Below are 16,580 nucleotides of genomic sequence, written 5' to 3'. Positions count from 1 at the left end.
AAAAAATTCCCTAAATCTCCTCAAAACCCTACCAAATTCCAGAAACATCCCACAAAATTCCAGAAAAATCCCACAAAATTGCCTGAATATCCCATAAAATTCAAGAACAATCCTTCAAAATTCCAGAAAAGTCCCACAAAATTTCCAAAAAATCCCACGAAAATAATTTTAAAAAATCCTACAAAATTTTAGGCGATTCTAGAACATTCACAAAAATCCCACAAAATTCAAGAAACATCCCACAAAATTATTTTCATTTGTTCAAAGTCTCACATACTTCCACAAAAATTCCACAAAATTGAAAAAAAATCCCACAAAATTCCCTAAATCTTCTCAAAATGCTACCAAATTCCAGAAATATTCCACAATATCTCCACAAATTTCCACAAAATCTAAAAAAAAATCCCTCAAAAGTTTTCAAGTCTCCTCAATATCCCACAAAATTCCATGAGAATCCCACAAAATTCCAGAAGCATCCCACAAAATCTCTTCAATAGCCAGAAAAATCCAAGAAAAATCCCACAAAATTCCAGAAAAATCCCACAAGTCCCTAAATCTTCTCAAAACCCCACAAAATTCAAGAAAAATCCCACAAAACTCAAGGAAAATCCCACAAAATTCCAGAAAAATCCCACAAAATTCCAGTAAAATCTGATGAAATTGTTAGCGTTCAGGAACACACATAATCACAAATGATTATATGCAGGGGCTTTATTAAGAGATCTGGGTGTCAGGGGTTCACATACCCAAATCTGACCCATCTTGGTTTTGAGTTGAACATGTTTTATACTCTGTTATTATATAACTTATATATTAATTATTAAACTTACATTGCTCTATTGTATGCATTGTTTTTACCCAAGCATGGATTGCTCCTGATCCACCCCAGCCCCCTAACATTGTTCCTCATGTTCTTTAAACAATAATTACAGCTAATCACATCTAACAATTGTATCATGATCATCTACTGATTACACAGGTGCAGTTTTGACCTGATTTTTAGCAAGTACAAGGCCTAACATTTCCCAGGGCCAACTTTTCCCAGGCTTGGCAAACCTAACTTTCTAAGTCCCTGGATTTTCTAAGATTTTGAGACCTTTTACTATCATTACATATTTGTATTATATATTTGATATTACATATCAAAATGAAAGCATTTTCACTTCACTATAAGTGCAAATGTTTTCACTTGATACAGTTCTTTGTTTCTGAGTTTATACTTGATGTTCTTTGAATCCTTGATTGATGTAAACCTCATCCAGGTGAGCTGTCCTGGATATTGTCAGGAACTGGAGAACCAGAAGATGGTGGATCTCACATCAGTGCCTTTATTATTTTCTGGTTCCAGGACATTTTCTTCTGTATTTCTACCTTGAAGATGCTGCAAACTAACCAAATTGCTAAGAATACAATTAGTAAGATTATGGCACTCTCAATGATAGATTTACTCCACGACCTCACATTCCACCCTAACCCTTTGAAGATTCTCCCTAACCAATTGTAGTCAAATCCTTTTGCTCTTCCTGTGCTCCATGCTCTATTTGTTGCAACTGATTGATGTCATATTCTACATCTGCAGTTACATTTGGGATGTGGATGCAGCAATGATCAGTCCTTCCCTTTAAAAAACCCACACACTCCATGCTCTTTCAGGAGTAGTAAATTGTAATTGTATGTTTAGTTCTTTAAATCTTTCTCAGGTCACTCTTGCTAATTTATCTACCTGACCTGTAAGTTTGTACAACATTTCTTTATTCTGATAGTTTGCTATAGGACCAAGCAAAGACTCTAGGGCCCACCCAAATTTCGCTCTACTAAAGGGTTCTTACCAAGTGTCATCTTGATTCTATTCCTATCTTAATCCTTCCTAGCTCTGCCTGTGTCTAGCCACTGAGTTGATTTTGCCATTGTTAGCATCCATACCAAGATTAATTTTTGTTTTAGCAATTTTACCAATGTTTCTGCACCCCAATGGCATTTGTTATGTTTAATTTGTAGAACTTCTCTCATTATCAAGGGGGTTAACACTATTTGTCTTTGTGCAGTTACATACCACTCTTCTGAATTATTTTGTGCATTTAGCTAATGTCCCAATTTCTCATCTTCTACTGAATATTTTGGTTTTGGAGGCAAATTACATTGAGCTACATTAACATTTAAAGGTATCAATGCCATTGTTGTTTGCACTTCTCAAGCAATCTGTCGAGCTGTCCAGTCTGCTTTTCGATTTTCCTCACAAATTTTGGAGTCTCTTGATTGGTGTGCTTTACACTGTATAATTGATACTTGTTCAGGTTTTTGTATTGCTTTTATCAATTGCAGGACTGCATCTTGATGTTTAACGTGTGTACCTTGAGAAGCCAGTAGTCTTCTTTCTTTCTACAGTGCTCCATGTACATGTACTACTCCAAAAGCATACTTTGAGTCAGTCCATATGTTTACCCTTTTCCCTTTACTCAATTCTAGTGCTCTGCTTAAGGCAACCAGTTCTGCCCTCTGGGCAGATGGATTTGGTAATAATGCTTTTGCCTCCACTATTGTACTGACTGTTGTTACCGCATATCCAGCGTATCTGGTCCCGTTCTCCACCAAGCTGCTTCCATCTGTGAATAGCTCTCACTCTGCTTGCTCTAGTGGGATGTCTTTCAGGTCTTCTCTTGCCAAATAGGTGTACTCTATTACTTCTACACAGTCGTGCTCTAATGGGCCTTCTTCAGTTGTGGTACGTGAGAACAAAGCTGGATTCAAGAGGTTAGTTGTCTTTTGTGTGACATCATCCTGCTCAGTCAGGATTACCTGGAATTTCATCATCCTGCTTGGATATAGCCCATGGCCCCCCTTTTGTTCTAAAACAGTGGTCACCATGTGTGGCACATAGACATCTATGTCTCTACCCATTGTGAGTTTCCTGGCTTCTTGTATCAGCATCACGGTGGCTACAACTGCCCACAGGCACGAAGGCCATCAGGCACTCTCATTGTCAAGTTGTTTGGAGAAGTAGCCTACCGGCCTTTTCCAGCCTCCCAAAGGTTGGGTCAGCACTCCCAGTGCTAGGTGTAGTCTTTCATGCACAAACAGGTGAATATCTTTGGGTAAATCAGGCAATCCTAATGCCGGAGCCGTTGTCAATGCCTCCTTCAGTTTGAGGAAGGTCTCCTTCTGTGGTTTGCCCCAGGTAAATGGTTGTGTCTTCTGGGCTTCATACAGGGGTTTTGCAATTAGTCCATAGTCCATGATCCACAGGTGGCACCACCCTGTCATCCCAAGGAAAACTCGCAGCTCATGCAGGTTCTGGGGTTCTGGAATAGCACAAATAGCTTGAATATGATCAGTACCCAGCTTATGTTGCCCTTGTGAGATTTCACATCCCATGTAAATCACAGTTTGCCGGGCAATTTGTGCCTTCTCTTTAGACACCTTATATCCTCCCATTCCCAGCTGATTTAAAATTTCAATTGTTACCTTTATGCAGGTTGTTTTCTCTTCTGTAATTGTCAGTATATCATCAACATACTGTAACAGCAGGTATTGTTCTCTCAGTACTTGCTCATTCTCAGTCCAAATCTCCAGCTCCTTAAATAGCTGGCTTCCAAATAGGGTTGGACTGTTCTTGTATCCTTGTGGGAGGTGTGTCCAGGTGAGCTGAGTTTTCCTTCCATTTTCTGGATTTTCCCACTCAAAGGCAAGTAGTTTCCTACTTTCTTTGTCAAGGGTATGCAGAAAAATTGAGATACATTAAGTGTGTTATCTCATATATTTGTCTCATATATTTATCTCATATATTTTTATCATATATATTTGTCAAGGGGTATGTAGAAAATGGCATCTTTTAAATCAATTACAGTAAACCATTTATATTTCTCTTTTATGGATGTTAACAATGTGCAAGGATTAGCTACCACTGGATAAATATCTTTAGTTATTGCATTTATTGCTCTCAAATCCTGAACTAGTCTGTATTGGTCAACACAGAAATTTGGGCTCTAGCATTAACTACAGAAGTAATAGGTGCATGTTTGGGACCCACCATTGCTAAAATCAGTATGTCTCCAGTTTTGTTATTTCTAGTGAGCATTTTAAATACAACCAACCTCCACCTCTCTGCTCACCCATGAGAGGCAGAGTTACCAGTTTCCCTGATTTGGGGTTTGAGGCTGTTTGGGCTCCACTCCCAGAAGCTGAGAAGGAGACTGCTTTGGCTCGCAGCCCAGAGCCTGTGGAGGTGTGCTGGGTTATACAATGGGGCATTCGATACAATGAACTTGGGACAGTGTTAATTAGAAACTACTTTACTCAACTTTAAGTGATAAGTCATCCATTATGTTTCTGGGGACCCTCTTCTTTATCCTTAGTGACCACCAGTACTGGTGGTTAGAGATTTGTTTTCTCTTTTCTGGGTTTTCATTAAGAGAACCAATGTATATGACACCCTTTGCTTTCTCTGATTTTTCTTCTGGGATTTTTACAGGTCCATAATTTCTACTGTAATTAATTAACTCTTTTGCAACTTTGCTCCATGTCCAAATTTTATGGTTCCTAGCAGGAGAACACAGTTGTGAACCTGTCGGCTGAGAGGGGGTGGTGAAGGGAGTAAACCCAGGATCAGCGGAACCAGGTCAATCAGTCGGGTTCCCAAGAAATCTATCTAGTCTATCCACAGGGGTTATAGCTGCTATGGTTTTGGGGGTTTTTTATGAGAAAAATTGCTGTAGGTTTAAGTGATTCTGGAAGGCCTTGAATTAAAGAGATCATAATTTCAGTTTTCACAGGTAACAACACTGGTGATTTAGAACCAGCAATTAATTTTCTTTTGTGTATCATTTTCAAGCAGGCAGCTTTGTGAATGTTTTCCAGTAGTTGGTTGGGGGTACCAACTATAGCTATAGGGTCCCCCCTTTCCAAGGGGTTAAGCCCTTCTGCCTGATAAGCTGCATGCTGATTTAGGGACCATGGGTTATGTCTGTCTCCTGTTGTTACGAAGACTCCATGTCCCCAGTACCCACTGGCTTCCTGTTCTCTCAATCGAATTTAATCACCTCCAGTAAGAGACACTCAGAATACATATTCTGTCTCTGACTCGTGAGGCAGACTCCCGTACTCCCTTTTTTTTTTTTTTTTTTCTTTTTCTTTATTTTCAGTCGTTATATGCGGATCCTTTTCATTATTGATATAATTATATTATATTGTCTTTTAATTAGAGGTTTCAAACTAAGACACCAGTGTTCCCCACAATTTTATCCAAGTTAGCTCCTTTTGAGGGTAAATTTGATTAATGAGAGGGGTTTCCCTCTCTTGTTTCCTTTAGCAAGTCAGCATTTTTTGAATTTTTATCATGGAGGGCTACTCACAACAGATTGATCTTACTCCTTTCTTCATCCAATTGTTTTTGCAAAATTTTAACTAGGTTTTGGAGGGAGTCTATTATAGTTCTTTCCTAACTTCTTCACTTAAAGCAAGTTTCTATAGCTGCTGTAAGACAAGCTCCCAAAACTGAGCAGAGTAGAGTTTTATTTTTGCCCAGTTTAAATTCTGTTTCATGTTGTAAAAAAAACATAGTCTATCAATCACATTTTCCAAATTAAACCAATTATTAAGCACGAACCTTTCCCTCCTGGAGGTTTGGCATTGTGTTTTGCTAACAAAGCATAACATGCATAAAATGCAGCTTTAACTTCTGCAGCCATTTTCGGTCATTTTTACAGAGGGAAAAACCACTACAGGGAGGTATCAACTTAAATTACACACACACACACACACACACACACACACAGAAATTTTTGCTTCCCTGTATGGGTAAAAAGAACAAATCTGCTTGGGAGGCACTCCTTCAGTTTAAAATTCTGGTTGTCTCTTTGCTACACCAAGCTGTCAAAATTCATACACACAACAAAAACAATCCAGCCCTTTTGCACTAAGAGATCTTTTGCGAAATTCTGCAGACAGAGCCCTCAAGTGAGTGCGGGGTGCTTTTCACCTCGGCTTGTGCAGTTTGCAGGAAATTCAAGTTGCCCCTCTTGCTTTCTAGACACCACTGACTCTTTGGGAGTGTCGGGCTGGGTGCAACTGGAGCAAAACGTCCTTCCCCTAATACAGACTGCACAACAAACCTGCAGCCCCTTCTGTCTGTCAGAAATCCTGTCCGTGACTCCAGTTTAAATGCCACGATTCGCTAATGCGAGTGGGACTCGTGAGAGGTTCATTTGATCTCAGAGTGCAAGACGGACACAAGGGATTTCAGTTTAAATCACAACAACAATAATGTACCTTTATTTTAGTGCCAACAACAAGGGTTATGCGAGAGAGGAGAGGAAGAGAGGGTGAGATAAAGAAAACAAAGTAAAGAGAGAGAAGAGCGGGTTATAGCTACCAACAGAAGAGACGGGGTTGCTGGGGTCTTTTTCTGTGGGAAGATTTGGCCGAAATTATCTTAGTCTTATGTAATTCTTCCCCAATGTTACCTTGTTTCCAATGTGCTAATAAGCACCCAAAGGAGAAGTATCTGGTATGGGAGCATTGCTGCCCAAAATCCCTTTAAGTTTCTCCATATTATAACTACAATATACCACAAATGCTGGATCTGCAACGCTATTGCAGTCGTCTGACAGACGGCGCCTAGGCAACTAACTCAAAGATTTCTGGGAGTAACACTTTTCTCTCTCTGAGAGAAAGTGCCTTGCCTCCAAGGGAGAGCCAGGATCTCTGAATCAGCTGGTTTCCGGACCCCCACAGTAAAGCACCTTACCTTTCTCTCCTGGGGAAATTGTGAGCAGCAGAGACGGTCGCAGCTGATGGGGTCCCCAAGAATCCCTCGGTGCCGGCTGGAGCGTGATCGGGTCGTGAGTTTGCTCAGCAGCACTCACAAGGTCCCATCTGGGGTCGCCAAAATGTTAGTGTTCAGGAACACACATAATCACAGAATGATTAAATGAAGGTGCTTTATTAAGAGCTCTGGGTGTCAGGGGTACACATACCCAAATCTAACCTGACTTGGTTTTGAGTTGAACATACTTTTATACTCTATCATTATATAACTTTCATATTAATTATTAAACTTACATTGTTCTATTGTATGCATTGTTTTTACCCAAGCATGGATTGCTCCTGATCCCCCTCAACCCCCTAACATTGTTCCTCATGTTCTTTAAACAATAATTATATCTAATTACATCTAACAATTGTATCATTCATCATATACCAATTACACAGGTGCAGTTTGACATGATCTTTAGCAAGTACAAGGCCTAACACTTGCCAGGGCCTACTCTTCCCGGGCTCACCAAACCTAACTTTCTTTCTAAGTCCCCGAATTTTCTAAGATTTTAAAACCTTATACTATCAGAGTGACACTTGTCTTTACAAACAAGCTGTGAGTCTGCCGATAAAATGAAACTATCACTGAGAGATAACAGAAACAATGGGATGGATTCAACTGAAAGATGAAAGAGACACTGGGGAAACACCATAAAATTCCAACAGGGCTGAGAACTAAGAAGGAGATTATGCACTGGGGGGAGTGGGGATGGTATCTCAGGTATCATGTGTACCAGGAAGTCTGTACCTCTCAAATCCCTCAGCCTATGGGGAAAGGGAGAAGGGACGTACGGCCTGGAATTGGGATAAAAGGGAGGCTGCGCCCTCCAAAAATTAGAGAGATCCCAGGGGAATGCCCCATGGCCTCTCCCTTTATTTGAAAAAATTGAAAGCACTCCTCTATCTCCTTTTTGCATATAAACCTCTGGTGTTTGTGGATTAATTTTTTCTGACACTAACAATTAATATGAAGTTCAAAACTACAAACCTAGGCAGTGCAGAATATGAAAAATATGAAAGCTAAAACTAAGGGCATCATAGCTGGAGGGGGGGTGGAATTGAATAATTTTGGGGTGGGACTGAGTAGCATTCAGAGGCACTGAGAGGTCTTGAGGTGACAGATTGAAGCCCCTCATCTCTTTGAGTGCCAAGAAATGGAGACAACTCCAAATACCCCACAACCCCTAAATACTCTCAAGTAGCTCCCTGATTCCCAGTTTCTCTTGAAGCACTAGTAAAATGTGAGGTTTTAGGTGCCATTGATTAATTAGATGCCATTAATTTGTTGATTTTTACCCCAATTTAGTCTGTTTTACAAGGATGAAGATGAATCTAAAGATAATTCGAACAAAACCAAAACAACCACCAGCCCAGTGTCTTCCCAACACAGATCACAGGGAACATGGGCCATCAGGGCTCTGCCCAACATGGGTCCACTGATGGGGGATGGAGTTGGAGCAGCGCACGAAGCTCTTCCTGCACTTGGAGCACTCGCAGGGCTTCCCTTAGTGGTGCCTCCGTTTGTGTCTGGTCAGTTGAGAGCTGTCTGAGAAGTTCTTCCCACAGTGGGGACACTCATAGGGCCTCTCCCCGGTGTGGATGCGTTTGTGGGTACTGAGGCTGGAGCTCTGGCTGAACGCCTTCCCACATTCCTCACACTTATAAGGCCTCTCCCCAGTGTGGATGCGCCGGTGGGTGATGAGGTGGGAGTTTTGCTTGAAGCGCTCCCCACAGTCAGGGCAGCGGAAGGGCCTCTCATCCGTGTGAATCTGCTGGTGCCTGAGGAACTGGAAGCTGGTCTGAAACCTCTTCCCACATTCTGGACACTCGTAGGGCCTCTCCCCAGTGTGGATCATCTGATGGATGGTCAGTTGGGACCTCCGGCTGAAGCTCTTCCCACATTCCTCACATTCATAGGGACATTCCCCGGAGTGGGTCCTCTGGTGGCGGATCAGGTGGGACCTCCGGCTGAAGCTCTTCCCACATTCCCCACACTTGAAGGGCCTCTCCCCAGTGTGGATGCGCCGGTGAATGGCGAGGGTGGAGCTGTGCTTGAAGCCCTCCCCACAGTCAGGGCAGCGGAAGGGCCTCTCCTCTGTGTGAATCCTCTGGTGCACGAGGAGACTGGAGCTGATCCGAAAACTCTTCCCACACTCGGGACACTCGTAGGGCCTCTCCCCAGTGTGGCTGCGCTGGTGGATGATGAGTTTGGAGTTAAAGCTGAAGCCCTTCCCACATTTCCCACACTTGTAGGGCCATTCCCCAGTGTGGATCATCTGGTGGCAGATCAGGCTGTTGCTCTGGCTGAAGCTCTTCCCACATTCCAAGCACTTGTAGCGCTTCTGCCCTTTGTGAAGCTGCTCATGAACTACCAGCTCAGAGCCCCGGCTGGATCTCCGGCCGCCTTCCCGGCACAGGGTGGGTCTTTCCTCCTCAGAGCACCCTGGGATGGGTTTGGAGCTTCTCCTCCTGCGGGATCTCCGGGGCTTTTCCTCCCCATTGGATTCCTGCACTGTGGAACTGCTCAAATCAGCCTCTTCCACAAGGTTCTGCTGCAGGGATTTTTCCTCCCTGGTCTCCATCCTCAGCTCCTTGTCTGAGGGAGGAAGGACAAGGAGGGGATGGGATTTGCCTCTGTGACAGAGGGAAGGGGAAGGAGATCCCCCCAGTGCATCCCCGGCAGGACAGCCTCGGCAACAGGGTTGTCCTGCAGCTGGGGGCCATGCTGGGCTGGGAGATGGAGCAGGAGAGAGAGGGAAAGGGGCACTGACTTCCTCCTCACCTGCCTGGGTGTCCCGAGGCATCTTCCTCTTCCTCGCAGCCTTCCTCTCCATCCAGCCAAGGTTTGGCAATGGGAAATCCTGGTTTGGGGAAATACAAGGGATGAGGACATTGAGTTTGCAGGTCCCTCTGCCCGCGTTCATCTCTAGAAGTCATCGGACATCTGGGGTCCATAAAACCTCCAGAAAACACCAAAATTCAGCCTGAAAATGCCTCCCAGGAGTTCCCCATCTCTGGTCTCTCCTGTTTGGGGTTCAAGGGTTCCCCCCTGTCCCAGCTGCTGGGAGTCATGCTTGTACTGGGGATCACCTGTCTGCTCGGTCCCTGCCCTCCCCGGGCTGCTGAGAGTGCCAGGAATCTGAAAAGTTCCCCCTGTTTCCATCTCCCCACTTAAGGACGGTGGGACCCCCCAATATCCCCCCAAGTAGGATTTTCCACTCAGCTTTGGAGTTCCACATTCTCCAAACATCCCCCCCCGAAATGAACCCAACCCAGGGACCCGCCCAGGATATCTGGGCAAAGCTCCCGCTCCCCAGTCACCTGTGGGATGGTGGGTAATGATCGCACAGGTGGGGGACTATAAATTCAGGGAGTGCTGGACCTTGTAGTTCCTTCTCCTTTCCCTGATCCTCATTTGTCCCTCCTCCTCCTCCTGCTCCTCTTTCATCCCTCCCTCTCCTCCCCCAGGAGCAGTGACACCCTCAGTGCCCCGTTCCCGAACCCCTCACAGCCCACAGCAGGAGCGGGGATGGAGCCAAGACAGGTCGGGATGGGCAGCGCGGGGCTCTCCACTGCTCCCACCCTCTGGGGACGGGGGGAACCTGGCCTGAGGAAAAGGAGAGGGAAACTGGGAAAACTGGGGGCTGCAGATCCAACCTGGGGCTGGCTGGACACCCTGGCTGGGGACTGCCAGCCCTTGGGGCTCCTCTGGGGAGATGCAGGAGGGGGGAACACAGAGAGGGCTGGGGGATCCCAGGAGTGGCAGCAATGGCAGGGACTGGTTTGTACTGGGATCATCCTGGCAGTGGCTGAGATTGCACTGGCTGTGTACTGACATCACACTGGGATATCATACTGGGATCGTCCTGGCAGTGATTAGCAGGCTGCAGGGGGCAATTGAGATCAGGTTGTGAGGAACTGGGAACATGCCCTGCACTCCCTAGAACCCCGGCATCGCCCCCCATATGTCCCATAAGTGTGCCCCAAACCCTCCAGGATCCCCGAGTGCCCCCTCAGTGCTCGTTCAGGACCCCCCAAAGCATCTCTGGACCCCTGAGTTCTCCCGACACCACAGATGCCCCTTCCAGCCTCTGCTGGGAATTCATCTCCCATCATCCCAGAACACAGTTCCGCGCCCAAACCTCCTGCCGTGCCCCACGCCCAAACCTCCTGCCGTGCCCCACGCCCAAATGAGCCCGATTAGAGCTCCCCAGGTTCCCCCCAAGTGCTCCCGAGCCGTATACATTCGCCCCGAGGACCTGCAATCACAACTCGGACGGAAAAGTTCTCTCGGAGTGCTTCCCTGCACCGCCAAACGCGCCTTCCGAGCCACTTCCGGGACTACAGCTCCCGTCATGCTCCGCGGCGCCCATAGAGTGCTATTCCAGCCATGACTCCATCTCCCGTCATGCCCCACGCCCCACCGGAATCCACTGGAGATGCGCCTATAACTCCCGTGATGCTCCGCGGCCCCGTTAAACCGTATTATATCGGCGCCTACAACTCCCATCATCCCCCGCGACCCATAGATTCCCCGTTACAGTCTCGCAAGTGCCCGCCCGGACCCCGAAGGGCCCCCAGATTCCCCTCCCTGACTTCCAAGCGCCCCCCTGGACGCTCAAGTGCTCCCCCAAACCATGAATTGTCCCACAGAATCCCTAAGTGCCCACCTGGCTCCCCCAGGTGTCCTCCAGACCACCAAGTTCTCTCTAAATTCCCTCCCCAGACACAAAACTGCCCCAAATGTTCCCCAGAAAAGTTTCTATGGACCCCAAAGTGGTCTCTTTTACCCTGTCTGAGAAAATGATTAAAAAATATGATCAAAGGACTAAAAATAGGTGTAATTAGCATAAAGAGGGAGAAATAGTGATCAATTAATTAATGAAAGTGGAATTGTGTTACTTTGAACCAAGGACCGATAATGTTTTTAGTTGCTAAAAATGTATCAATTCTTTTATATAAATATAAAAATTAGGTTCTAAAAATATAGAACAATATTATAATAAAAATCAAAATTTATTTTTATTAATTAATTAGATTTTAATGATAAAGAAAAATTATAAAGAGAAATGTTATCAATGTTTTGGGATGTCAGTCCCAGGTGGGCCATGTCAGACATGCTGAGGCTTGGGGTGAGGAGCAGGTTGTCCAAACAGGGGCAGCCTGCAAGGGATTCATTCTTCTCTGTGAGCAGACTGCCTACGGAGACATTCAGCATCAGGATTGTAAAGAGCAAATCCTGACCTCCTGATCAGTACACAAAGATGTTTACAGTCTGAAGAGTAGAATGTTGTCACCGTAAGGTGCCTTCTTTGTTAATATAGCTCATATTGTGTCACGTTTGTTAAATACCAATATTGTTGTACCAACCTTCTTTGTTAAAATATTATTATAAATGAAATTAGAATTTTGACAACTAGGTCCCTTGGCTTAATGGAAGTTTAATTAAAAATGAATACAATTTACTAATCTGAATAGCAATGTGGTATAAAAGAATACAGTTTTGTAAAATAATACAGTTTAATAAAAAATTAAAATTTATATATATAATCTACTAGTAATTAAGTATGATTAAAGCATAAGCAAAACCCACCAGGGTACGGAGGCTTCCCACCCTGCCTCACCTTCAAAACAAAGCACTTCAAGCTAAACTCATATACTGTATACTTATACATATTCATTAATGTTTCCTGTAAGTTTCCTCCTATTTCAAATTTTTCTGACTTAACATCACTTTTCTTCATGGCACATGCCTCACTTGTTGAAATGGTGTCTTCAGTCTTCTTTTGGTGGTCTTTTGGTGAAGACTTCTCTTCTTCCTCATTGTCCTTTGGATAACCTTACAGGTTTGCGCGTGCCTACTAAGCCTTGTGTTATGTTAGTCTACTAATTAGCCTTATGTTTACTAATCTTTAGGCCCAATGCCTAAATTTGTTCTAATTTTGGTCCATCTCAAGGCCATTTTGGTCTTGAGACACCATTTATCTTCTAAACTACATCCTGTACCTTAATTTTGACATGTAACATCTGCAAAGGGGTACATCTGCTTTGTAACACTGATTCTTGATTGTTTCTAATAATAACTTTAATAACAGTTACAATTTAGTTAGCACGAACCAATTCCATTTATTACAACTGCAAATACCCCTTATGCACCTTTTTATTGGTTTCCATGCTAACGGCCTTGCTTTCTTCCTTGCTATGGATAAACTTGTATTTTCTCTATTTCTTTTTTTACTACCTCAATTGTTTGGCCTGCAGACCAGTTGCTAAGCCCATCCACATTCAGCTCTTAGTCTTCAGAGGGAAACTTTGAGCACAGTGAGAATCTCCCAGTGTGCAAGAGGGTACCTGTGCGCCAGCTGCAGCTGGGGCCTCAGCCATCTCCTCTCTCAACAGGTTCCCCTCTGCAGCTTCACAGGAAAGGCCAAACACCTCCCTCAGGGACACCTGCACCACACATTTCACATCTCCATGCCCATAACGTGATGTCCCTGCCACAGCTGCGTTACCAGCTTGCTGCTGTGCAGATGCTGCCACCACCCAAAGCAAGGCCCTGTGTCCCTGAAGGGACCCACCCTGCTCTGTGGCCTGGACTGAAGGTGCCTCCTGCCAGGGCAGGGCCTGACACAGCTCTTCTGTTCCAATAAAGAGATGGAGCTGTCACCCCAGTGTCTGGCTGGTACCACCAGCAAAGCCCACACAGCACCAGCCCTGGCTGAGCTCCATGTCCAGGAGCAGGCAGGGCTGACCACGGTGTGGGCAGGCAGGAGCCAGGCAGGGGCTGCTGTGACCAGCAGCGGGGCCCCGAGGGGCTGGGGGAGTCTGTGTTGAGCGTCCCTGGGCTGAGGGCACATTTCCTTCAGTGGCATCACCTGGGCCTGGACCTCCTCCAGTGCCATGCCCAGGAAAAGAGGCAACCATCAAGAGCATCTCATGGGACAGAACATGACCAGCAATGTCAGCAGGCAAAACCAAGGTTTTGTTTGGCAATGACCCTTTGATGAAGTCAAAGATTTACAATCAGTCCAGTACAGATTGGAGTACAGATGGGAGAACACTCAGGGGGTACAGCCAAGGCCATGAGGTCACAGCAGTCTCTGGGGTGACAGCAGGCTGAGGTGACAGCAGGCTCTGAGGTCACAGAGGTCCCAGAGCCCCGTGGTTGCACAGCACCACAAGGACCGAGCAGTCAGTCCTTGACCACGACTGTTGTGGCAGCAGCGGTGCTGACATTGGGACAGCGGTGTCAGGACAGTGGTGGCAGCAAGAGCTGCAGGACTGGCAGTGGGCAAGGCACCATGGCCTTTGCTCTGCGCCTCTTCCTCCTGCTCCTCCTGGCAGTGGCCCTGCCTGACAGGGCTGCCCAGGCTGCTCCATGGCAAGCACAGGGAGCAGGTGAGCCCAGGGCCTGGCTTCCCTTTCCTGGGACAGCACTTCCTTCTCCCTGGGAAGCATTGGGGATGGTTTTCCGCAGGGCTTCAGGGAAGGTTTCCTCTGTGGGAGGGAGAGAGTCCCCAGAGCCCCTGGGCTGGTCCTGCTGCCTCTCCAGGAATTTTGCACAGGGCCTGCAAAGAGGGTGGAGAGTGACCAGAGCCAGCCCAGAGCTCCCCAGGCCCCTCTGCAGCTTTGGCCATGTCCATTGACATCTGGCTCCCACGGCCTTACCTGACCCCCTTGCAGTGCCCAGTTCCTTAAGGCAGAAGGGGGTCCCAGCTCACCATGGAATGGTTCTGATCTGTGCTCCCTTCTAGACTGGGATCGTGACATGGGGCATCTGGAAGCCCCGGGACATGACGGTTTGAGACCCATGGAGAATGCTGGAGGCAAGTTCTCTATGTCCCTTTCTGCTCAGTATAATCAGTGTCAATGTGGCAAGAACTTACTCACGTGCCACTTCACTTAAGAATCTGAAGGCTGATGGATTCTGGAACCCTCGCTCTGCTCCGTTCTGGAGCCCTGAGTGATCCCACAGCATTGCTGTCAGTGGGAGGAAGGAGCATTTAACTATCAATCTTCTTCCACTGTGCAATGCCAGTGTCACTTTCCGTGTGCTCTGTGCAGCTACAAGGAAGATCAGAGAGGAAGGGGCCGGGCCCAGGGCTGTGCCCCAGCGCTGGGCCTCGTGTGGCTCCTTTGCCAGCCCCAGGGAGCCTGAGGATCTTCTACAGTGCCATGGGAACTCTTCTGTCCTGCCTTTCTTTGCAGCCAAGCCTCTTGGTGAAGGTGATCTGGCTTCCCAACCCACATCCAGGACTGAGGCTCTTGGAGATGGTGAGGGTAGGTCAAGGCCTTTCCCCCTGGGAGAGCTACCAGCTCAGAGCCCAAAGCTCAGCCAGGGCAGCATCGCTGAAGGTGCCAGGACAGAGCTGTGCACGTGTGTGCCCTCGCCCTGCGTGATCCCCTCACCGCTCCTGCAGCTCAGTGCTGCCTGTGCAGATCAGCAGACATGACAGAAGCTTCTGTGGCTGTTGAGTTACAGGTGTGTCTGCAGGGAGGACTTTCCAGGCTCCTGGGCTGGATGCTGCACGCAAGCCCAGCTCCTGTCTCAGAGGTGAGTAGTGTGTCCTTGCTGATCCCACAAGCTGAACCCTGATTATTTAGGATCTATTCCTGGGAAATGGATATATATTTTTTTATAAGGTCCTCCAGGAGGAAAGAACAAAGCTGCAGGACACCGGAAACCCCATGAGCCATCCAATACCATGCAGCAAATGCTGAAGGAAATGCTGCAGGGAGGACAAGGTGGGTCCATGTCCCTCAACCTTCTCCTGACACTCAGCAGCCGGGGGCTTTCTCTGCACATCTGGACACGCCGTGCCCGGCACAGCAGGAAGGGATCCATGTCAGCCTCGCTGTCTCACTGCTGCTTTCATGTCCTGCAGGGCTGTTTCCCAGCCTGGCCTGGCTACAGCTTCTCCCCAGCCTCTGCAGGAAGGCATTTGGCATCAGCTGACAGGGAGCCCAAACTGCAGCATGGGCCATGCACATCCTGAGATCCCCTGAAATTTCCTGGTCTTGGGCTAGATCAGGTGTAGGGGCTGTTTGGAGGAGGGAGGGCTCTGGCCAATCCCATAAGTTTATATGATTTCCTAATCCTTATCCATGACCTCAACTAGTATCGCATCATGATGACACCACTTCCCTGAAAGGGGAATGGTTCCATCTGATCCAGCTGTGGCTTTTCCTTTCTCCAGAGATGAACCCAAAGGCTGTGCTGAAGGCAGCGTTTCCCGGAGGAAGCAGTGGCTCATGGGCAGCCTCTGCTGCAGGAAGGGAGGCCATGCCAGGCACAGCCCCAGGAGGTAATTGCTGTGCCTCTGGGCCTGAGCCCTGCTGAGGCTTGAGCTGTAAATCTCTGCTGCTTGGCAGTACCTGCCTTTCAGGGATGTTGCACAGAGCATGGAAAAGGTGTTGAGAGCGTCCAGGGCCAGCCCAGAGCTCCCCAGGCCCCTCTGCAGCTTTGGCCATGTCCATTGACATCTGGCTCCCATGGCCTTACCTGACCCCCTTGCAGTGCCCAGTTCCCTAAGGCAGAAGGGGGTCCCAGCTCACCATGGAATGGTTCTGATCTGTGCTCCCTTCTAGATTGGGATCGTGACATGGAGCATCTGAAAGCCCTGGCACATAATGGTTTGAGATCCATGGAGAATGCTGGAGGCAAGTTCTCTATGTCCATTTCTGCTCAGAATTATCAGTGTAAGTGTGGCAAGAGCTCACTCTCATGCCATTTCCCTTAAGAATCTGAAGGCTGATGGATTCTGGAAACT

General features: G+C 46.9%; 2 protein-coding genes across 2 annotated transcripts in view; one reads left to right on the top strand and one right to left on the bottom strand.

Moving 5' to 3' along the window:
- Positions 1-6,921: 6,921 nt before the first annotated feature.
- LOC147646837 (uncharacterized) overlaps positions 6,922-16,580 on the bottom strand; it is a 410,249-nt gene continuing 400,590 nt past the window's right edge. The window contains 1 exon segment of the mRNA XM_086872957.1: positions 6,922-8,845. Within this exon segment, the coding sequence (XP_086729083.1) occupies positions 8,316-8,845 (530 nt within the window). The 3' untranslated portion in view covers positions 6,922-8,315.
- Positions 14,011-16,580, top strand: part of LOC147646848 (uncharacterized) — a 108,572-nt gene continuing 106,002 nt past the window's right edge. The window contains exon 1 of the mRNA XM_086872914.1: positions 14,011-14,070. The gene's annotated coding sequence lies outside the window, so the exon portion shown is untranslated. The remainder of the gene's footprint in view (positions 14,071-16,580) is intronic.

The sequence above is a fragment of the Cyanistes caeruleus genome, unplaced genomic scaffold (genome assembly GCF_971803275.1).
Source record: "Cyanistes caeruleus unplaced genomic scaffold, bCyaCae1.hap1.1 HAP1_SCAFFOLD_78, whole genome shotgun sequence".
In the NCBI taxonomy this organism is placed as follows: domain Eukaryota; kingdom Metazoa; phylum Chordata; class Aves; order Passeriformes; family Paridae; genus Cyanistes; species Cyanistes caeruleus.
Note: the sequence above shows the minus strand (reverse complement) of the source record. Positions and strands in the feature narration are given on the sequence as shown.